Below are 23,652 nucleotides of genomic sequence, written 5' to 3' on the forward strand. Positions count from 1 at the left end.
CTGGCATTGCTGCTGTGAAGGGTCTATTGCATATACCATGTTTGTATACAATAAAGATTATATATATGGTGGTCATTCCCTGACCTTTCCGCATCCTCCGTATTTGGTGGTGACAGGCTCGAACCCCGGTCTAATCAAGAAGCGTGTGCTAAGCACTGCGGCTCCTTCCCACCTGGCTATGGAGGCGCCATTAGCATTAGTAGTGGTAAATAATACAAGGCAGCAAGCCTATAAAGCACGGGCCAAAAAGAAAAAAGTTTAGCCTTTCTTGAAATTTATTCAAGCTATCCACTTGGAATTTATTCAAGCTATCCACTTCCATAAAAATTTCTCTGCTGAAAGAATAGTTCCTTATTACAATGGAACGTCGATCAGGGTACTGACAACACCCGTCTTTTTAACTCTGCAGTTGATGAGTGTTTAAAATCGTAGTGAGTACAATATCAGCAGACTGTTATCGTGAATTGGTCTAAAATGTTGCCAGAAGGTTCAGGACTATCATTAACGACAGAGGCAAGACCACTGATTATTAATTTCTTGAATAAACATCTATTTCTACAATTATTCTTATCCATAATTTTAAGCTCATTAGTATCATCTGCTAGAATTTTCCCCTTTAAGAAATGAGAAAATATAAGCTTGTCGATCAATTCTCACTTCTTAATTTTTATTAAGAAGTTCTGCATTTTTTATCAAAGTTTTTAGACGAATATTTTTGTTGCAAAAGATCTTTTACTTGTTCGAAAGACTTAACGAAAGCGTTTCATTTAGTGATTCAAAAAGTGAATGCTAACGGTTATTATATCTGTACGCTCATATAATGCATTACAATAGCCTTTATTGTAAGAAATCGTTCCTAGAGAAGAAGTTTCGTTTCTATTATAATTTACTTCTTTTAAAAAATACGAAATGCTTTTGGACTCCTTTAACAGAATAGCAAAAAAGTCATTACAGAAGTTCACAGTCATTTGTGAGCTGAATACAATTAAGTTCGATTTCATAGTTGAATTGTCGAATAAAAGCAGTTATGGCAATTAAAAAGAAAAATTTAACTGACGAAAAATTTAACTACTTCAAAGATTTTAATGACCATACCATTATTATTATTATTATTTTTATTATTTTTTTTTTCAAAGTATACCGCGCATAAGTATACTGGTCGTTACAAAACCTGAAAATAGTATTCGTAATGCTCAAAAAATGCCACGAGTTAGGTCAGAACGTGTGTGTGTGTGTCTGCAATACTGCCCAGACATCAGAATGTGTGTGTGTGTCTGCAATACTGCCCAGACACGATAGGAGGGAATATATGCTGAAAGTCTTGGATTAACTCAACGCTTCTGCGAATCTGAAAGACTCTGAAGGGGGGGTGGGGATTTTTATCAGCATGTTCTGCAATTGTAGGCAGAAGGAATCTATTTTGTCAAGACAATATTCATTTCAACAAAGGTGATACAAGGATTTTTGTCAGTATCATTGAGGATACCCTGAGGATTCAGGATAACTTCTAGTTAAGGGGAGAAGGGTCATTTAGATCCGCGTTTATCTGATGATATGAGTCAAAGAATTGTTTGCATTCACCTAAAGAATCTTGTTTGTTGCCTCATCAGCCAATGTTGATAAGATGTTCTGAGGATAGCAACGTTTCAAATGAGGGGAAGGATAAAGCTTGGGATACAAACCTAAATAACTTCAAGGGGTGATTTAGCGAACGTTATCCTGCAGAGATAGGGCGGTCATAATCCCACTGTATAAGGCAATTGTAAGACGACATTTGGAATAATGTATTCAAGTATGGAGATTTTATCTGAAAAAAAAAAAAAAAAGACACTGAGCTTCTTGAAAGTGTCGAAAGACGCGCAATTCGAATGGTGAGACCGGCTGTAGGACGACCGTACCAGGAAAGACTCCTATTATGTGGGCTACAGAGTTTGGCAATCAGGCACCACCTCATTGAGGTTTATGAGGCTCTGAGAGGGATTATTAAATTGAATGAAGGTGGAATTTTCACTGTTAGAAAGAATTGGAATTCTTTATAACAGTGAAAATTCCACCGTCAAACTTGGACCAGAAATTCAAATTACAGGGGTTTAGATTAGATTGTACGAAGTTTTCTTTTAGCCAACGAATTGTTGATTGCTGGAACAAATTGGCCTCGCAGGTAGTTGAGGCTGACAATTTGAACAAATTCAAAGGGCAACTGGATAGTTACCTGTATGAAGAGGGAAGCATCTAATTTATATGTTCTTAGCTATTTGGTGTTTTTTTTTTTTTTTTGCCAGCGCAGCAAGAAATATAGTGCAAGAAAGCCTATGGCTTTCTTGCACTATATGGAAAATATTATTATTACTATAAATAAACTTTCCTTTATTATTAAACTCTTCATTGTTCTCTGACCAGAGGAGTTTGCAAAATCCATGTTATATGTACTAAATTGAACAGGACTCAGTTTACAATGAGAGGCACATTTTTCGTGAGTGATGTAATTGCAGGATATTCGTAACGGTAACTATCTTCATTGCTCAGGACCACAACCTAATAGTAGAAGACCCTATAAAATTCAGAAATTTTAAATCCAGAATTCTTTAAAATCCGATATATTTTATATATAAAGAGTCATGTCTCTCTCTTTATAAGATGCTTGCTGTTTTGCCCTTTAAATCTTACGGGCCGGAAATACGATTCAAATGCAGGGACAGTGCAATGGAACAAACTTAACTATTTTTAAACAAAAAGTCTCATCAAAAGATAATCGGCCATTTGTTTAAAAGATGAGACTTGTATGGCATCTGTTTCAGGACGAACTTGTCCCTCATTAGATAGTATATGGCCTCTAGTTGCAAGTATCAGGCAAAAACAATTGAATGGAACTTATTGGATGTTATGCGGTAGAAAAGTCGGATTTTTGAAAGTTGTAATGTAGTTCGTTATCTGTTTTGTCTGAGTATTGTGACCAGAGGCCGTCTATCTGATGAGGGACCGTTTAATGAAATAGTCTTATATTTTAAACAAATAGTGAAACTGTTTATTTCATACTTGTTTAAAAGATTTATATATATTCCTTTATATTTTTATTATTTTTTTTTGATTTATTTACTCTTATTATTGATAATTTTTATATTATTTTTTTATTTTTGGCGGGTGCACCAGAAGCCTGTGACTTCCTTGCGCTATATGGCTAATAATACATAATAGTAATTCCAACACAACTCCTTCTGTGAGAATTAAGATCATTTCTATTATCAATGCACTTTAAATAGTGCTGGCTTCAAAAGCAGAGAAAAGACAAGGTAGTCTTTTCCTTTGCAAATGTTTTATAATTTCTCTGAGACTATATAGCTTTAGCTCTATTATAACTTTAAATTTCTCTCGTTTTAAGTGTTACCTCTTATTCAGTAAACTTCGTAACTTAGCGCGAACTGTTCTTGCAAATTACAGCTACATGGCTGCTAGTCATACAGGGCTTATGTGAGCTGGTGACTTTGACGTCACTTTAGGAGAGCTGTTGAAAGAGAAGTTGAAAAAAAATATCCCCCTCTCTCTCTCTCTGAAATTCAGAAAATTTTAAAATTGTTCCACTGAAACAGACTGTCAGTCAGCATTTTTCTACAAGAAGTTCCATAGCAGGTAACGGAGGATGTCAAAAAAAAAAAAAAAATGGCATGTTGGAGATTGGTCGCCACTTACCCCAGCCAATGCCCTCTAATTTCTCGTGATGAGTAACATAGCTGTGGTCCTCCACCCTATAAATTCTTCTTTGCTCTCAGAACTAAACGCTTTCGCTGAAAGGGGGAGGGGGGATTTCAAGACATTTTTTATATAATTTTTGTTTGTATTTTTTATAATTTAAAGTTGTTGCATAGGCAGATTTTTCTATTCCAATCTTTTAGCATTAGTAAAGGCACATGATGCAAGAAAGCAAGCTTATATAGCATCAGCCATCCACTCACTCCAAATTTTTGTCTAGTTCTGCCTTAAATCTATCCATAATTAATGCCGCCAGTTCTGACCAATTATAACTTTAAACATAGATAAAATTAAATTACAAATAAAATAAATAAATAAAATCGACTGTAAAATATAATATAATTTAAAATACAATAAATCATATGAATATATTAAAACATTATACGTTAAACCCGTATTATTCTAAAACTGAAGCTTTCGGCAGCAGCATCTGCTGCCTTTCTCAACACAATAGTGCTGCATCAACAATTCATTATAAAGTACTAAGCCTTTCCAGCAAACCCAGGGCGTACTATGGTACCTGCGCATGCTCCGTTTCCTGTATATCAGCACCGGAAGTGGCTCGGGGCTATACGACTTTAAAACGCTCATCCCTATCCAGGATAACGGTCTAAAACATTACATTAATCCTAGAACCCTTATCCCTATTCAGGCTATGATCAGCCAAGGAACAAATCCTTAGGCTCTCCAGCCACTTTCGGTTCCAGAAACCCTCTACCTTATCTGTAATTACAGATCCTTCGGCTGTTATCCCATGCCCAGTTTCCCAGGCATGTTCCGCCACGGCCGACCCCGAGACATTAGCCAATCTAAGCGCCCTACTATGTTCTCCCAATCTATCGCGTAATCTGCGCTTAGTCTCACCTACGTACATCCCCCACAATCCGGATACCGAATTTTGTAGACAACTCCACTGTTGTCAACTCCCACAACAGGGTCTTTAACAGCCGTCATCACAGTGTGCAGCTTCCGACCTGGAAGCTGCACACAATGTATTTGGTACGACCGTAAGATGCGGGCTATCGGTTGCGAAACGCCCTGATAGTAGGGAATGTACGCGGTGGAGCCAAGTACTTCCTCCTCCCTCTAAGTACACAACAACCTTCAATCACGTTCCGGGGGTATCCACATCTCACAAGGTCGGCCGTGATCCGTTTAATTTCTTCCTCCCTGTCCTCCGAGGTAGAGCAGTGCGACCAAGCCCTGCTCATTAAAGCCCTAACTACACTCTTCTTATGACCTCCAGTCTGGGCAGAACCAAAATGAGTATACTGGGCCCGACATCTCCTTCCTAAAGGCGCTTAGATTGGCTAATGTCTTGGGGTCGGCCGTGGCGGAACATGCCTTGGAAACCGGGCATGGGATAACAGCCGAAGGATCTGTAATTACAGATAAGGTAGAGGGTTTCTGGAACCGGAAGTGGCTGGAGAGCCTAAGGACCAGAGCCTCAGGCTATGATCACCCAAGTTGTTCCTTGGGTGATTATAGCCTGGATAGGGATAAGGGTTGTAGGATTAATGTAATGTTTGAGACCGTTATCCTGGATAGGGATAAGGGTTGTAGGATTAATGTAATGTTTGAGACTGTTATCCTGGATAGGGATGACCGTTTTAAAGTCGCACAGCCCCGAGCCACTTCCGGTGCTGATTTACAGAAAACGGAGCATGCGCAGGTACCATAGTACGCCCTGGGTCCGCTGGGAAAGCTTAGTACTTTATAATGAATTGCTTTATAATGATGCAGCATTACTTATGTTGAGAAAGGTGGCAGATGCTGCTGAAAGCTTCAGTTTTAGAGTAGTACGGGTTTAACGCTTTTAATGTATAATATTTTATATTTTTATTATTTCAATATATTCATATGATTTATGGTATTTTAAATTATATTATATTTTACAGTCTGTTTTATGTATTTTATTTATTTATTTTATTTGTAATTTAATTTTATCTATGTTTAAAGTTATAATTGGTCAGAGTTGGCGGCATTAATTATGGATAGATTTCCTGATCATAGAGGCCTTTTTAGTGAACTGCCTTAAATCTCTTTAAGCTATCAACTTCTACAACGACAGATGAAAGTTTGTTCCAGCAATCAACCATCCGTTGACTAAAGGCAAACTTTCGCACATCTGTCCTACAACTGTCTTTGCTTAATTTGAATTTATGTCCTCTCAGACGATTATTCTGAGCAAGTTGTTTGTTGGATTTATTGGTGCAAAGGCTACTAAGGCCATAATGCACCTATTACAATCTTATTTGGTACATGATTGTTATATTAAATAAAAGGATTCAGATCAGCTGATATTTATTTATCATTTTGAGGAAGGTAAAAACATCATTAATATCTTGTCGGTCTCCGAGAATCTGCTGTAAGGTAAGTTTGTTAGAGGAATACAGATGTGAAGAGAAAGCTGTTTGTCGTTCTCTCAGATATAATTGGCATTCAATGATCAAGTGGTTTACTGTGAGTTGAGTTTGACAGTTGCTGTATAGTGGAGGGTCATCCTGAGTGAGTAAATAACTATGAGTTAGGTGGGTATGTCCTATTCGCATTCTGGCAAGTACTACTTCTTTCTTTCTATTGTCTCTTAGGCTTGATAGCCACTGCTTGTGATCGTTTTTAATCTGACAGAGCTTACTGCTTTTTTCTCCCTGCCAAATGGATAGCCATTTTTTTTCTAACAGTGCTATGTATGATGCGTTTTAAATCTGTGTAAGGTATATGCATGTCTGATGTATGTGATTGGCGTTCTTGGCAGCAAGATCCGCTTGTTCGTTTCCGATGATTCCAGAGTGCCCAGGTATCCAACAGAAAATTAATTTTTGCCTGTTTGCAAGAAGCTGCACTAACTTGATTTGAATTTGTTGTAGTAACGAATGACTGGAAGGAAATTTTACACTGAAGAGCAGATACAGACTCTGTACTCGTTCCAGCAGCTCTATATCCGTTTTAAAATGATGACTCCAGACCTGAATACAGTACTCAAGCTGTGGTCTGACCATTGCCTTATGCAATGGGATAATCACTTCCTTATCCCTGCTAGAAAAATTCCTGTATATCATTGACAAGACACCATGAGCTACTCTTGCAGACCGTCTGTACTGCTCAGAAAACGTCATATCTGCCTGCATAATTACCCCAAGGTCCTTTTCATTTTCTACCACTGTCAGTGTAATCCCACACAGTTGATACGTTACTATCGGGGTTACTGCTTCCCATACGCAGTACTTTACATTTGTCAATGTTAAACTTCAGTTGCCACCTCTCTGCCCATTTGCTCAACTTTTCTAGATCCTGTTGCAGCAGCGTACTCTCATTAGTGTCATAAATAACCCTGATATACCATCATCAATATCATTAATGAATACAGAAAACAACAATGGACCCAACACTGAACTCTGGGGGACTCCACTAATAACATTAGTCCACGATGAGCAGTGTCCATTGATTACCAGTCTCTCTCTTCTCCCACTCAGCCATCCCTTTATAGATGAGACAAACATTTTAGAGACGAGACAAATATCGCAAGATGTACTAAAGATCACAAAACAAAGGCTCTAGAAATTCTTCAAACAGCGGGAGTAAAGCTCGTATCATAAAAAAATATATCCTCCTGGGCAGGATATATTTCACTACCCAAAAGGACATTTTGCCACTACCTAGTAGGACTTTTTTTTAATACAATCCAGAAAAAGTTTTGATCACACCACATACTTTCAGCTGGTTAGTGTGCGCTGTGCATTAAAAAGTTAGTTTTGTATGTATGAATTACGTATATTTATGGTTTTACCAGATTTTATTCCTTGGTTTAAAAAAAATCAGGTTAAATTTAAAAAAAACTCTGAAATTTTAACTTTTAAAAAATTATATTTTTATTTTATTGTTTATTATTATTATTTTTTTTGATAAATCTGATGAAACACTTCTCTAACTCCAAATTCAGTTAGTTTATTGGCAATTTAGGATAAAAAAAATTACATTTTTCTCTTAAACAGTGTCTTAATTATTATATTACGTAGCGACGTTTTTCGGTACTCTTATGGAATTTTGTCATCGAACCGAAGAAAGATCTACATGAATATAAATAGTACAAAAATTCACTGAATCTCTATAAGTAACCGGACAACTTCATGTTTCAAAGTACCTTTTATTAATATAATATTTAATAACGACCCGGCCTAGCTTTGGCTTTAATCATAGGTTGTATTCTTATCAACAGACTCCGAATCAATTTTTGAAAAGAAGCCGGTATTTTGGTCCATTCCTCTTTCATTTCAACTACTGACTTTTTTAATTGTCATATTAGGTTTATTCAAGGTTTGTTTGTTTGTTATTTGGTTTTTAGGAGCATTAGCAACTAAGGCCATATTGCTGCGGGATATGCGGTGGTCATTCCCTGACCTTTCCGCATCCTCCGTATTTGGTGGTGACGGGCTCGAACCCCGGTCTAATCAAGAAGCGTGTGCTACGCACTGCTGCTCCTGCCCACCTGGCTACGGAGGCGCCTTTATTCAAGGACAATCTCATCCACCTTGTGTATTGTGAGGAGCGGTCAAGAAGCATTTACTCTCACTTAGAAATATTTGAGCTAGGGATTTTGAATCTAGCTGGCAATTTCATTCTTCTCTGTGTAGCTACCCTCTACAATTACACATTTCCCGCATCTGTGGATAAGCTCTTTCAGGCCTCTTGAATAGAACTCCTCACTTTGAGCAGAAAACCAGTCTTTATTTCATTAATCACCTCCTCTTTAGTCTGAAGTCCACGGCCCCGTAATGGTTTCTTCATTATAGGGAAGAGGAAGAAGTCTGAAAGTGAGAGATAGGAAAAATAAGGTAAATGCTACACTTGATTGAAAAGTATACTTTGAGAGCAACTTGTGAGCAGAAGCATGGTCAGCTAGAAGGCTTTCCCAGGAGAGTTTCTGTAGTACTCCCCAGTGAGAGGTAATCTGTCTGGATGTGATACATTTAGAGCCTCAAAAGGCTTACAACATGACCTCGTTGTCAGACAATTGAACTTTGGTTTTTTGGGGGGAGGGATTGGTAAAGATGAATGTTTCCATTATTTGTTCAACTGTTTTGCTTCTGGGTCATAGTGATGTAGCCAGAATTTGTCCTTTGTCACAATTCGGTCAAAAAAAAAAAAAAAAAAACATCAAAATTCTCTTTAAAAAGCTCAAACAATTGTGCGGAACACTCTTTACTTTTGAGGATTTTGTCAACAATCTGGGAACCAGCAGGCTGCTACCTTAGCAGTATGTCATACAGACCCGTTTGCAGTATTTCGTTAATCTGCTTCTAACATAAACGCAATTGTTTTTATTACCGTTCCTGACACTTGGATGGCAGATATGGTTCATTTTTTCCAAATCTCGTGGGGAGGGGGGGGGCGTTTGTTTTTAAATATACGTTTGTTTTGGGGAATACAGTGCTTATCATGAATGTTAAGTGGACAGTTACATTAAATATGTGAATAACTTTGATAATAGATTTAAAATTGGCAGAGAAATATAATAGATTGAAATGATTAATACAAATGTAAATGATTTTATGTTATGATTAATATTGCCATATACTCAATATAAGGCCAAAAATTACAAACCTTTATTCAATAACTAGTAGGGCCTTCTTTTGCTCGAATCAATTAGGTTAAGATCTGAAGAGGTAGATACTGGAAATCTTGGAAATGTTTCACAAACCACTAAGATACAATTATTTTTTTTTTTTCTGCACAGTGGATTTTTGCACGTTGTTGTCTTGAAAGAATCTATCGAAATACGGGCAAAATGATGCGTTGCAAAGCAAAGTTAGTCCGATACGACAGAAAGATGTTCATCGGATATATAACAAGACCTAACGGTATGAGCGGACTCGACCCGCGCCAACATGGATCATGACACCACCTCCAGCCACTTGAGTGGTGGAAATGGCACATTCTGTATGCATGGCTTCATTGAGTTCACACTACGCTCTCACCTTACCATTAGTGTAAAAAAATGTAAATCGAGATTCTTCAGACCACATGATCCTTTTTCACTGTTCCATAGCCAGTCTCGAAGTTGACCTGGTCAACTAAGAAGCCCCAAGAATTTGCGATCATACCACGTGACGACTTACATATACATACCGTACGTTTAATTATCTGTGGACGCCAGTTACAAAAGGTTTAAATTTTCTTGCCAGTGACTACATTGTCAACTTCGCACACTAAGGCCTTAGCGGAACAAGAAGTATTACGAAACTGCTTTAAATTATGTGTAATCCCTTTGGGAAATAAAAGACAGATAATATCCTACGCAGGTGGAAAGCCCTCGTGGAAAGCATAGTTGGTAGAATCGCCGTCCTTTCCGAGTGGAAAAGACCTGAATTTGCATCCCGTCGATGACGGCAGGAATTTTTATGGGTCTTTTTCACAACGTGGCTGAGTTAGTTGGTCTCAGGCGAGGGTAACATGGTTTTTTTTTTCTCCTGGAAACTCGGGTTTTTCTTCCAGGAAACAGAAAATCGACCTCAGAATACACGCCATTTAGAGCCAATACACACGGAGCAACATGGCCTTAGTCGCCGATGCTCCTGAAACCCAACAACAACAGAAGGTTGAAATGCTTAAAATTTTCATTTTTCTCCATTTCTATTTACCCGAACTTCTTCTGTGGGTTTCCGTGCTTTTTTACTTGCAAAACCTGATTTTTTCATGCTGTTAAACAGACAAACCGCTCATATAATACACGCAATTTGCATACAGGATATATAGACGGGCGCTTGATATAAACCCAAAATCTTCATTTCCGATATGCAGCTGTTTAAAAATCGGAAACTATTATCCAGGTAAGTTATCAGCTTCTACGACATAATTTTTTCGATATCAGTAACATAAGTGGGACGCCAGAGGGATGTGATCATAATCCATTTGGTGAGCATTATGGACAACCCGGGGGCTCACATCTAGTGGTGAGTATAGGCTTGGCACACCCAGGGTCCTGAGCTGGATATCATTATTCTTCTCTTTCTTCGTGATCCCCTTCTGATTCTTGTTCTCTCTCTCAGGGTAATTCAGAATTTTTTTTTTCAGAAGATTTAGGAGAAGTCCGGTTGGCCTGCTTCCCTAAAATCCACTCATGCACACCATCTCGTTGGTAAGCTCCGTTTTGTCACTTAGGAGGCAACGAACATGTTGAGTGGTCTCTTCAAGACGCCTGGTCAGCGTGAAAAAGAAAAGACCAAACCCTCCAGCACATGATAGCACGACGAAACAAATGGCCCTCAGTCCACAGCGGCTTTCACCCCCCCCTTACGGCAGCGAGAGGATCAGAGTGGAAGCAGAGGGTGCTAAGAATCTCTGAGTACGACCAGGCTGCCATGCACGGAAACTGAACTTGGCCTGTTACAACGTAAGATCGCTCATCGGTGAAGACAGGATATTAGAGCTGGAAAAGGAACTAGAAAATGTGAATTGGAATATCATCGGTTTGGCTGAAAGAAGAATAAGAAATGAATCACTTATAAGTTTATCAAATGTAAATCTGCTGTGTACACCAATGGAAACAGTGAAAGGAGCGAAGGTGGAGTTGGCTTTCTAGTTCATAAGGATATATAAAACAACATTTTGGAATTCAAAAGTACCTCACCAAGGGTGTCAAGACTAATACTCTGGATTTCTAAGAGGTACAAGCTAAAGGTAGATGACTTTCATCAACCGGTGAAATACCACCACTTTGCTTATTGGAGGCTTGAAGTGGTGAAACCCATGTTTAGTCTCTAGAACAAAGTTTCCGGTATATCCCCCCCCCATACTTCTCCTTCAACCCATGTATGGTACTAGGTACTATAAGTTTTGATACCTTCCGTGTTTGGGGTTTTCATAAAAAAAAAAAAAAAACATCGAGCCATGATGATGAAGAGGTTGAAGAAATGTACACCGAAATTGAGTCTTCTAGATGAGCAGAAAACCTACTACACTATAATCATGGGGACTTCAATGCTAAGGTTGGAAAAAGACAAAACAGCGCAGAAAGGAGAACTATAGGAAATTTTGGAATTTGTGAAAGAGGTAAAAGACTTGTGGAATTTTTCAAAATATCAAGGATTGTCAGTAATGAACACTTTTTTTTTTTTTTTTTTTTCAAGAAAAGGGTGAACAGAAAGTGGACATGGAAAAGCCCAAACGGATTGACAACTAATGAAATCGACTTCATCCTCACTAACAGAAGATATATTGTGAATGGTGTTACTGTCCTGAAAAGGTAAATGTTGGAAGAGATCACAGAATGGTAAGATTCACACTTGATATAGATGTAGCAAACGAAAGAAAAAAATCACTCGAATAAATAATACGAAGGTCTTTGAGATAACAGAAGAGGAGAAAAAGCAGTATGTACTGGAACTTAAGAACAGGTTTGAGCTTCTGCAGACTGCTCCGGACCAAGATATCGACAAGGAATATTACAACTTTCTGAAAATGATAAAGCCCAAGAAACCTATAAGGAAAAAGAAATCCAAAGAAGAAAAAATTAGTCAAACACTTATTATGATGAACCAAAGGCGACAAATGAAAAGCAAGATAAAACACTGCCAAGGAGAAAATTGAGTATACTGAGTTATGGAAAGCCATTAGAAAGGGACTCAGAGACGACATAAGAATATTTAACACAAAAGTAGAACAAGCATTAAAGGAAAACAAAGGACTTAAATCAGCAGCCATGACTAGTAACACAGAAAGACAAATGATACTGAAACTGAAGAATAGCGATGGTGTACTTATAAATAGCAGAAAAGACATAATTCAAATAGCAGAAGACTACTATAGAGAATTATACAAGGAGCGAGGGAATGATGCCAGCAGTGGGGAAGATGGATTGCAAAGTAGCAACACATACGACATACCCAATATCCTTCCTGATGAGGTAGAACATGCATTGAAGAAAATGAAGAATCAGAAAGCCCCGGGGAAGAGGAAGTTACTCTTAAAATTGGAAGGAAGAGGGATAACACAAAAACTGGCAAGACTCTTCACAAAATTCATTAGAAAAGGTGTGACGCCTAAGGAGTGGAATAATGCAATCATAGTTTTGCTGCATAAGAAAGGAATAAGGAAATTATAGACCAATTAACTTGTTATCCCACATCTACAAGTTGTTCACAAGGGTCATTACTAACAGGTTAGAAAAAATACTTGATGAGAATCAACCAAAAGAGCGAGCTGGCTTTAGGACAGGATTCTCAACTATGGATCACCTTCATGTAATATCACAGCTAATGGAAAAAGCAAATGAATATAAAACACCATTATGCCTGGCATTTGTGGATTATGAAAAGGCATTTGACTCCATACAGCATAGGGCACTGGAAAGACAAGGCATAGATACCCCATATATTATGATTTTGAAGAAAATATATGAGAACGCTACCTCCTTTATTATACTAGACAAAGACAGAAGCAAATTTAAAATTGAGAAAGGAGTTCGACAAAGAGACAATATCTCCGAAGTTGTTTACTGCTGCCCTTGAGGAAGCTTTCAGAAGATTAGACTGGTCGCAGAAAGGAGTCAATGTGAACGGAGAGTACCTAAACCATTTACGATTTACAGCTGACATTGTGGTCATAAGCCATGATCCCAAAGAATTAGAGGAAAATCTTAATCAGTTATGCAGAGTTTGTAAAGATTTTGGACGAAAGATGAATATGGCTAAAACAAAAGTAATGATGAACAAGTATGCCACAGAAAGGGACAATGATTGATGGAGCAGTAATTGAAAAGGTGGAGTCATATACTTATCTGGGACAGGTCATTAGCTGTAATAATGATAAATGGCTGGAAGTCAAGAGAAGAATAAATTTTGGATGAATAGCATTCAGGAAATATATTGTCAAATGCTGAGGAGCAATATCCCAGAGTTTGTCTGAAACGTAAAATAATGAACCAATGTATACTCCCCACCATGACTTATGGAAGTGAAACTTGGGCACTCACCAAAAGAATGGAAGAGAAGCTAAGAACTACACAGCGAAGAATGGAACGAATTATATTGGGAATCAGACTGTTAGATAAGAAAAGAAACACATGGATTAGGCAGCAAACTCAAATAGAGGACATTCTTACAAAAACTAAAGAACTAAAATGGTCTTGGGCAGGACACATAGCTCGAAGAGACATAATGACAGCTGGACTAAGAGAATAACAGAAGGGTACCCAAGAGGAGCTAGAAGAAAACCTGGAGGACAACGGCGGAGATGGATAAATGAAAGTCATGAGTTTGTGGGTAGTAAATGGATGGCTATTGCACAAAACAGAAGAAACTGGAAAGTTGCTGGAGAGGCATTCATCCTGCAGTGGATTGAAAATTGCTGATGATGATGAATAATGAAGTAATATAACTTTTCTGATATAAAAACATCGGAAATATATAGTCGTTTACAGAGCAAACATTTTAATTAACCACGAAAGTATTTTAAGACACTTTCATCATGTTGTTGTTGAATATCCTTTATTGCAAGAATATTCACTTGTAACTAAAAGTATAAAAAGCTTCAAGTACTCGTCTTTGACCGTATTTTTAACTTCTGTTCAGACTAGTGTACATATATAGCTTCATTTCTAAATAATAAATAATGGAATACACGAAACGGTTGCCAAATACCAGTTACTTAGAGAGGCGAGCTGCAGTGCAAGGAGAATGAAACTGTGACGTAAATAGCAAATAATGAAATAAAACAGTTTTCCTTTGAGCACTGAATGAATCACGTGACGTCATTGTGACGAAAATGTTGATGCATGTAAAATTGGGTTAGGAGACTACATTTTTGAGTGCATATCACAGAAATTATGTATCAGAAAAGATACAAATTAGAAATGACAAATTAAAATAGGTTTGAAAATGATAAGTTTTGTTCTTTGTACAGATTGCCAGCCTATAAGAGGAAAGAAGAACAAAATATGAAGTAGTTAGAAAGCACGAAGAAGGTGAAAACATAAATCATATTATGCAAATAAATTAACATTAGATAAATACTTGAATGATAAATAATGTATAATATCAGATTCGATGCTCAGGGATTTTGCTGTTGATTAGAATTATACACTCCCTCCTAAACGTTTTGGAATCACGTTTCATTTTTCTTATATTTCAAAGTTTTTATTAAAATAGGATCAACTTGTTCACCAGTTTTTATTAAATATTTTATATAATGTATAAAAATAAAAAAAAAACTTAAATAATATTTTATAATTATTTAAGAAATTTCTAGAATATACAAAAATATTTCAGAAGGGTGTAGTACGTGGAGCGGGAGTGCAGTAGCACACGCTCTTTGAGTAGACGGGGGGGGGTTCAAGCCCCTGACTGCTGAATACGGTCGATCTGCCAACCCGCACTGGACCAGCGTGGCAGATTATGGTCCATTTCCCTCAGCATGAATTGTTGAGGAGGCTTCCATCCTGCAGTGGGTTGATAATGGCTGCACTTTACTTTTTTTTTTTTTTTTTTTTACGTGGTAGACTATTGTAGACGATTTCTGAACGTTGTAGATGATTCTAGAATACTGTAGAAAGTGGAAATATTGTTTAAATATTATAGAAGATTGTAGATGATTCTAGAATGTTTTTCAATAATATAATGAATAGTATCAGTTGTAACTAATAAAATCGAACAAACGTCATTCAGAGAGAGTGAGTTGTAAGTTTTGTTTCTCCCGAATTTCCGGGAGAAAAAACCATGCTACTTTGCCTGAGACTATGTACATATGTGAGACGATCAATTGAAGTAAAAATGGTTTTATATTGTTTATTGCCTACAGGCAAGCTCGGTAAGGGGTTCCACCATGATCTAGAGTTGCCTCTGTTTTCCTGGAGTGAATGGCATCGTCAGAATTGAAGGCATTTTAAGAAAAGAAGGCATAAAAACGTTCTTAAGCATAATGCAATATCCTCTGGACTTCGATTTTGTGGAAGAAATTTTATGTTATAGCAAGGCAATGACCTGAAACACAGCTCTAAGCTGTGCAGGGAATTTCTAGCAACTAAATAACGGGGGAGAGGGGAGACTGAAAATTATGGTGTGGCCATCTCAATCACCTGACTTACACCCATAGAGCTTTTATGGGATATCCAGACCGTCAATTCCGCAAAGCCTTCCCATCATCACAAATTTATAAGAAACCTTGCAGATCGCTTGGAATAAAGTTAGTCAAGGCACTATTATAAAATTAATCGCCAGAATGCCACCTATGCGTAAGCCATGATACAATCTCGTGGAGTATATTTGATGATGAAAAATCAGTATAGTTGTTAATATTAATCCTTTCAATATTTTTTGCTGTAAATTTTTCAATGCTTAATAAAAATATTAAAATAATTTATAGTGTTTTTTATGTATTAAACCTTACATAGCTAATCTGTCACAGCTAATTAAAAAAAAAATTTTGAAAACTGTTGTGATACGCTGTGATTCCAAATTTTTAGGCGGAGGTGTATGTCAAAGGGAGATGGCAAGTTTCTTAAACCTAAAGTGGTTGAAAAATTGATAAAATAAACAAAATAATAATAATAAAAAGAATAAAAATAACAATCCATCCCATATGGGACTCACCTTAGACGAAGACCTTCCCTTTCTCCGCTATTTTAAAAAGACTAAAAGAAAAACGTATGCAGTGATGTGGGCTGTAAGGTAGGAACTGGCAAGATACACTTTTAAAGGCTAGCAGCGTCTTTCCAAAGGTGCCTCACACCAACTGCACTCTGTGCCTCGCAATTGTAGTTCTCCACCCTTACAACTTATCAAAGAAACTTACATTGGAAATACCATCCCATGGAAATAATACCAAATGCTCATTAAGAATCTGTTCACCCTTTGTAAGCTAATTACCAAAAATAATTGACTCACCTGACATATTCAAGATAATTCTCCCTCCTTTCGCAAAGGGCAAGAAATAATGTTAAAACACTACTTCCATTAAGAAGTAGTGTTTTAACATTAAGAAGTAGTGTTCCAACTCAATATATATAATCTGTCAAGCTTATAATACATGTTTCCAGCTAATGAGGTCACTATATACAACCAGTTTAGATTCGATCCTGAAAAGATTTGCGCTGACGAAGTATATAGGTAGTAATCTCTGGCTGAAACGTATGCACTAATAGTAGTAGTAGCAGAGTTTTTAGGAGCATAAGCGACTAAGGCCATATATATTGTCTGTAAATTGCGTGTATTCTGAGGCCGCATTTCTGTTTTCTGGACGAAAAACCCGAGTTTCCGGGAGAAAAAAACCATACTCCTTCGCGGGAGACTGACTAACTCAGCTACGTTGTGAAAAAGGCCATAAAAATTCCTCACGTCAGACGGAACTCGAATTTAGATCTTTTCCACCCAGTGTGGGAGAACGGCAATTTGTATTTAATTTGCCTCTAATGTACATCGTCTCTCTCTACTTGGATGTTTATGAATGAAACCTTTAGTGGTTAAACTGATATAAATAAAAAAATATGTTATTTTTATTCTCTTTATTATTATTATACTTACGCTAGTAGGATTAATAAAGACACTGATCGGTGATTCTCTTAAAAAGTAACATATAAGAGAAGTGATATATGAATATTGAAAATCACAATATTTGTATTTTTATTTAGAATCATGGTGCGCACTTGTAGCTATACGCTCCATGGTTTAGTGCCTACCTCCAGTATATGTGCCGACCGCTATGATAGAGAAGCTGTTGTCCATGCACTGGGAAACGAAGCAAGCATAAGACCAAATTTAGTACTAGGACAGTTGCCTTCCACACAGGATGAACTACTGAAGTTAGATCAGGTAAGAAACTTAAATAAGTTATGAAAACAACTCTTATTTTAACTTCTTTTCAATAACGAGTTCTCCTCCTACTTCTTAGGTTAGCAGAAGATAGCCAAACGACTGTTCTGGCTAATCAAACGATTTATTTCTTTCCTTTTCATGGCATTTATGAGTGTAGGAAATTCTGAAATTACCGCCACCTATGTTATAAATACCACATTGCAATAAATATAAAAACGTAAATATTATGAGAATGTAATCATAATAAGGAAAATAGAACCACTGTTTTTATGATTTCAGAGTACTATCTTTATTTAAAAACTACTTTTCAGGTGTTCATCAAAGCAGAATTAAAGGTCGGTGTGATTTTCGTGCAAGAAGGACAATGCACAGAAGAACAAATTCTTTCCAATTACAAGAATAGTAATAAATTCGAAGATTTTCTTTCCATTTTGGGTGCCAAAGTTCGACTTAAAGGTATTTTTTAAAAAGAGAATTTAAAAGCTTTGAAACAAATATTGCCAAATTATATACATATATCTGAGGTTAAATTACTGATAAGCCTACTAAGCTGACATACATCTGAATTAATGAACAAAATTACTCTATTAATGAACAAAATTACTATATTTTTAATAATTTCTTCTACATAATTTATTTCTAAGACAATTTCTTATTGAGTACTGTTTTTGGCACATTGCTGGAAGAAAATATTTTGTTTAAGAGGGCTATTTAGGTGAACTTCTCGTTATAAAAGGCTCATATGAACAAACTTGAAGGGGAAAAAAAAAAAACCTTCGAAAATTAAATAGTTTTTAATAAATACAACCGAAATGCGACATTTAATAATTTTAATGTTTCACTTCAATTAGGATTTGACAAATACAAGGGAGGACTGGACACGGTCCATGATTTGACAGGTACAGAATCAGTCTACACGTGTTGGCGGGGTATTGAAATCATGTTTCATGTTTCCACTTTGCTTCCACATGAGGACCATGATCCACAAAAGGTAAGCATGTGTTTCTTTAATCTAACGAGAAAAAAAATGGTTAACGTAACTGTTAAAGAGGATGTCCGTGGTGGTAATGTAATATGATACACGTAGCCTTCACAAAAGTTATTGTGGCATATGATGCAAGAAAGCAAGATTATACAGCATCAGCCAAAAAAAAAAAAAAAAAACAAGACACCTTCCATTCACCTCTTCATTCTTTCAATAGCAATAGTTTATCTAGTTCTTTCCTGAATTTATTTAAGCTATCAGCTTCCACAACAACAGATAGAAGTTTGTTTCAGAAATCAACCACTAGTTGGCTAAAAGCCAACTTCTGCACACCTATTCTGCAACCGTCCTTGAGGAAGGACCTCAACTTGAATTTATGATCCCTGATGTGCGTAATCTGAGCTGGAGGAATAAGTGTATTATCAATTCACGTTAATAATGCACCATTCTAAAAGTTTCTGAAAAGAGTCAGCGTAGGATCCAAAGAGATGACGTTCAGTTCGGCACTTATGCTTTTCTTTATGTCCTCAACATTCTGAAATCTCTTTCCTTTCAGGGCTGTTGTCAGGCAATTGGCTTCTTCCTCTTTCCCATTTCCTCGTAACAGAAGAAGAAGTCAAGTGGTGCTAGATCGGGAGAGCAGAGTGGATGGTTTAACTGTACAATGCCATGTTTCTTCAGAAATATTTTCATAACAAGCGCAGAATGGGCGGGGGCTCTGCCTTTTTCTCGAAATTGCAGCTTCCCCCGAGAAATGCGTTTGAATAGTCTTTGAAGCACGTGTAAGTAGAACGTAGCATCGACTCTCTTCATCTTCCCTTCAGGTACAAATTCCTTATGAATAATACCCTGTTTGTAATTCACAAGAAAAACATGATCAGTATCATCTTGATTTTGAAAACCGTAGCATGCTGCGTTTCGTCTCTGGTTGTAACGCTTCGTCTCTGGTTGTACTGAAACACCAAAAACTCGTCTCCAATGACAATGTAGTCGACGAAATTAGGATTGTCTTGACAAGACATCTCTCTCTCTCTCTCTCTCTCTCTCTCTCTCTCTCTTCGTTGCTTCTGCTCTTCTGTGAGGCTGCGCGGCATAAATTTTGCGCAGACTTTCCTTTTCACTAAATCATCATGCAGAATTTGAAAAATCGTCTCCTTATTCATATCATTCATCAACCATCATTCTGAAGGTCAAACAATGATCTCTTGCCACACTTTCCAACTTCTGCAACTCTGTCCTCATTTAGAGAGAGAGAGAGATTGACGGACGCCAACTTCTAGGGTCATCGCGAACATCCTTACGTCCATCTTTGAACCGCTTAAACCATTCAAACACACTGGTATGACTTAACGTTTCATCACCAGAAACAGTTTTACCATTCATTTCTGTTGTAGATTTTCCCAGTTTAAAACAAAATTTGATAGTTGTTCGTTGCTCCATTGCAAAGTCATGAAACGGAATGTTAACGCTACTAATGAAACTTGTTAATTGTAACCTGTCTGCCTACTGAATCTCTGTACAACTATCCGTTGGAGGAAGCTTGAATTACAACATACCACTTCCTTTTATTTTCAAACTCATCAAACATGACCTTGACAGCACCAGTCCGGCAACTTTGTTGCCACACCTGTATATATTTCTTCTAAATTAATAATTCCCACCACCTCCTCGCGAAATGCTCAATAGGACTAAATAGGATGAATCAAATTTCAAATCACAGCAGCGGCAATCATATTTGTAGTGAACTACACTATATAAACATTATGCTGACATAAGTACCGCAAACAAATCTCTATGGGAGAATATACATACTTTATGGAAGTCGATATTTGTCTTCAACAGCTTAGCAAAGGTGTGAAATGATAGAAAGTGAAGTTAAAAGTAATGCTGTCTAAAATCAGTGGGAGAAAAAGCTTATGAAAAATCTTCCCCTCTGCCGCTCGAGCACTCATGCCTGCCAGTCTCATTTCCTCATTCCGGAATATGATATAGAAAAAAAATGTGACAGACGTTGAAAGAGGAATACTAGTTGGGTTTACTTTGGGCGGCAAATATTATTTTCCTCTGATTGCGGTTTCATTGGTGGGTACGTAAGTGCAGTAAGTAAATTTCGTAACTTGAGACTTTTGCCCCGAAATTAATTATGTCTACTTTACTTACTGTACCATCTCGTATCTTACATACTGTGGATATATTTCGTCACTAGGTTGTTTAGGGTCGTTGAAATGTCTACCTCCCCACCAATGAGACTCCAGAGTCAAAGTCCGGATCCGGAGAGAGAGAGAGAGAGAGAGAGAGAGAGAGAGACTTGTCAGATAGGATCTAAATTGAGGTTTTAAGTTAGTATTAGCCGCATGGTGCAAGAAAACCTCTGGCTTATGCTGCACCGGCCAAAAAAAGAAAAAAATAAATAAAACGAAAAAAACAACGATAAAAAAAATAAATCAATAAAATAAATAAATAATAATGATTAGTAAAAGAAAAGGAAATTAAACCTATCATCCTATGCGCTTCCCTAACCCGAAAGTACTATCCAGATGACCTTTGAATTTCCTCAAACTGTCAACCTCTACCACCCATGTAGGCAACTTATTCAAGTAATTTATAACTCGCTAGCAAAAATAAAACTTCCTGCAGCCCAATCTAAACATTTCCCCCCCGTAACTTGAACTTATATCCCCTAGTTCTAGCATCATTTATAACCTTTGAAAATTCCGTCCTCATTCATTTTGCTGATGCCTCTCACAGCCTTAAACACCTAAATCAAATCTCCTCTAAGGTGTCTAGTTTCCAAACTCTGCAACCCATATATTCGAAGTCTTTCTTCATATGGACACCCTTTTGCCGAACTCACCAGGCGAGATACTCGTCTTTGCACCCTTTCAAAAAGCTCGATGTCTTTCTTTAGGTGCGGTCTCCATACTTGAACACAGTATTCCAAGTGTGGTCTAACAAAAGCCTTATATAATGGGATTATCACGTCCCCATCTCTACTTGCAAAAGTTCGATAGATCATCGATAGGACACCATGGGCCTTCCTTGCAACCTGTTTACAATGCTCAGAGAATTTCATGTCTGACCGTATCGTAACACCCAAGTCCCTTTCCTCCAGTACTGGGTTTAGTTGAACTCCACCAAGTGAATAAGTTATTTTGGGATTACTGTTTCCCAGGTGTAATACCTTACACTTTGTTGGATTAAAGCATAGCTGCCATTTTTCTGACCATTCCTGAAGTCTATCTAGGTCTCTCTGAAGAAGCTCAGCTTGACAATGATCATTAACCACTCTACCAATTTTAACATCATCTGCAAATTTAGACATCACGCCCTCTATCCCTTCGTCGATGTCTTTTATGAAAAAAACAACAGTGGTCCTAATACTGATCCTTGGGGAACCCCACTTCTTACATCAACCCAATCTAAGGAATAGCAATTTACTACAACCCTCTGCCTTCTGCCCTGAAGCCATCCTGCTATCCGTCTAAGGATTTTTCCAGTGATTCCAACCTGTTCCAGCTTATAAAGCAACCGCTCATGTGGCAAAAGCTTTGCTGAAATCTAAATAAACAACGTCGAAATTATTATTCCCTAAATCCAGCTCGTGAGTGACCCTTTCAAAATAGCGAACCAGATTTGTTAAACATGATTTTCCCTTTACAAAACCATACTGAGTATCCTTGAGAATTTCAATTCGATCCAAATGATCCTGAATTCCACCCTTGATTATTGCCTCCATGATTTTCCCTACCATTGAAGTCAGACTGACAGGTCGATAATTTCCCACTTCACTGTTAGAGCCACCCTTATGTATTGGAGATACATTGGCACTTTTCCAATCCAAGGGAATCTCCCCAGAGCCTAGTGATGATCACATAATTAGCCTCAATGGTTCAATGCACTGGCTTGCCGCCTCCCTTAAGATTATATGGTATATTCCATCAGCTCCAGGAGCTTTACTTGCCTGTAGGCTCGAAAGTTTTTTCATTAAATAATCTTGCGAAATTTCAATATCATTAATTACATATTTTTCAACTTCGCTCCCACAATTTCCCATTGCCACAAAAGGTTTTTCATTGGTAAATATCGATGCAAAATAACTTTTGAGTTCATCTGCAACGGCAGCTGGTGTATTTAATACTATCCCCCTTTCCCTTACGTAAAGATCCGATCTGGTTTGTCCTGCTCTTCTTGGCATTTATATATGGGAAGAAGTCATTGTTCCTGTTCCTAAAGGGAAAAATTGTAACTCTATCAACAATTTTCGTCCAATAGCTCTACTCTCAGTTTTTGCAAAATTATTCGAAAAAATTCTTCACGGCAGACTCATGGGCTTCCTGGAAGTCAATCAGCTTATCCATCAACAACAGTACGCTTATCGTTCAAAAAGATCCACTGACCTGGCAATTGTTGACTTCTGCTCCAGGATCACGGACTGTCTTGAAAAGGGTCACTATGCAATAGCACTGTTTCTAGACCTATCAAAAGCTTTTGACTGCATAAATCATAATATCCTACTCAACAAGCTCAACAATCTTGGGTTGAGAGGAAAAATTAACCTTCTCCTTGAAGACTACCTTAGTGATAGGCCATTTGTCGTTAAAACAAACCAGTCTTTTTCAGACATTTCTTATTTCTCTAGGGGAGTACCTCAAGGCTCACTTCTCGGACCGATCCTATTTGTTCTTTACATTAATGAATTCCTCTCTCATCTTCCATCTTCCCACCTAGTAGCGTATGCCGATGACATTTCTATTCTAATCACTGATAAAGACCCTAACCAACTTCAATGCAAGATCTCTGCCCTGCTCTCTGAAATGCATAGTTGGCTTCAAAAGAATCAGCTGATACTAAACCCAGAAAAATCCAAATATATGGTGTTTAGGACGAAAAATAAACCATTGAATATTGATTTCGAAATAACATACAAAGGAAAACAACTGGAAAGGGTGAATGATACCAAGTTTCTAGGAATCTGGCTAGATGACAAGCTGAGTTGGGATAAACAAATGATCACCTTACGAAAGAAAACTTCGTCACTAGCAGGAATACTCGCCCGAGCCTCTGCCTGGTACCTCCTTCCCTTCTCAGACTAGTATTCCTTTCCTTAATACA

At 37.4% G+C, this 23,652-nt stretch overlaps 1 protein-coding gene across 3 annotated transcripts in view; it reads left to right on the plus strand.

Annotated features, from left to right (window-relative positions):
* The window catches only part of LOC150080164 (uncharacterized), a 150,423-nt gene that overhangs the window by 37,219 nt on the left and 89,552 nt on the right, over positions 1-23,652 (plus strand). For all 3 annotated transcript variants that reach the window (XM_090381804.1, XM_090381803.1, XM_090381805.1), the window contains 3 exons: positions 17,372-17,552; positions 17,867-18,011; positions 18,407-18,546. In XM_090381804.1, the coding sequence (XP_090237930.1) occupies positions 17,372-17,552; positions 17,867-18,011; positions 18,407-18,546 (466 nt within the window). The remainder of the gene's footprint in view (positions 1-17,371; positions 17,553-17,866; positions 18,012-18,406; positions 18,547-23,652) is intronic.

This window comes from Mastigoproctus giganteus, chromosome 9 (genome assembly GCF_048544385.1).
Source record: "Mastigoproctus giganteus isolate SK-2022 chromosome 9, ASM4854438v1, whole genome shotgun sequence".
In the NCBI taxonomy this organism is placed as follows: domain Eukaryota; kingdom Metazoa; phylum Arthropoda; class Arachnida; order Uropygi; family Thelyphonidae; genus Mastigoproctus; species Mastigoproctus giganteus.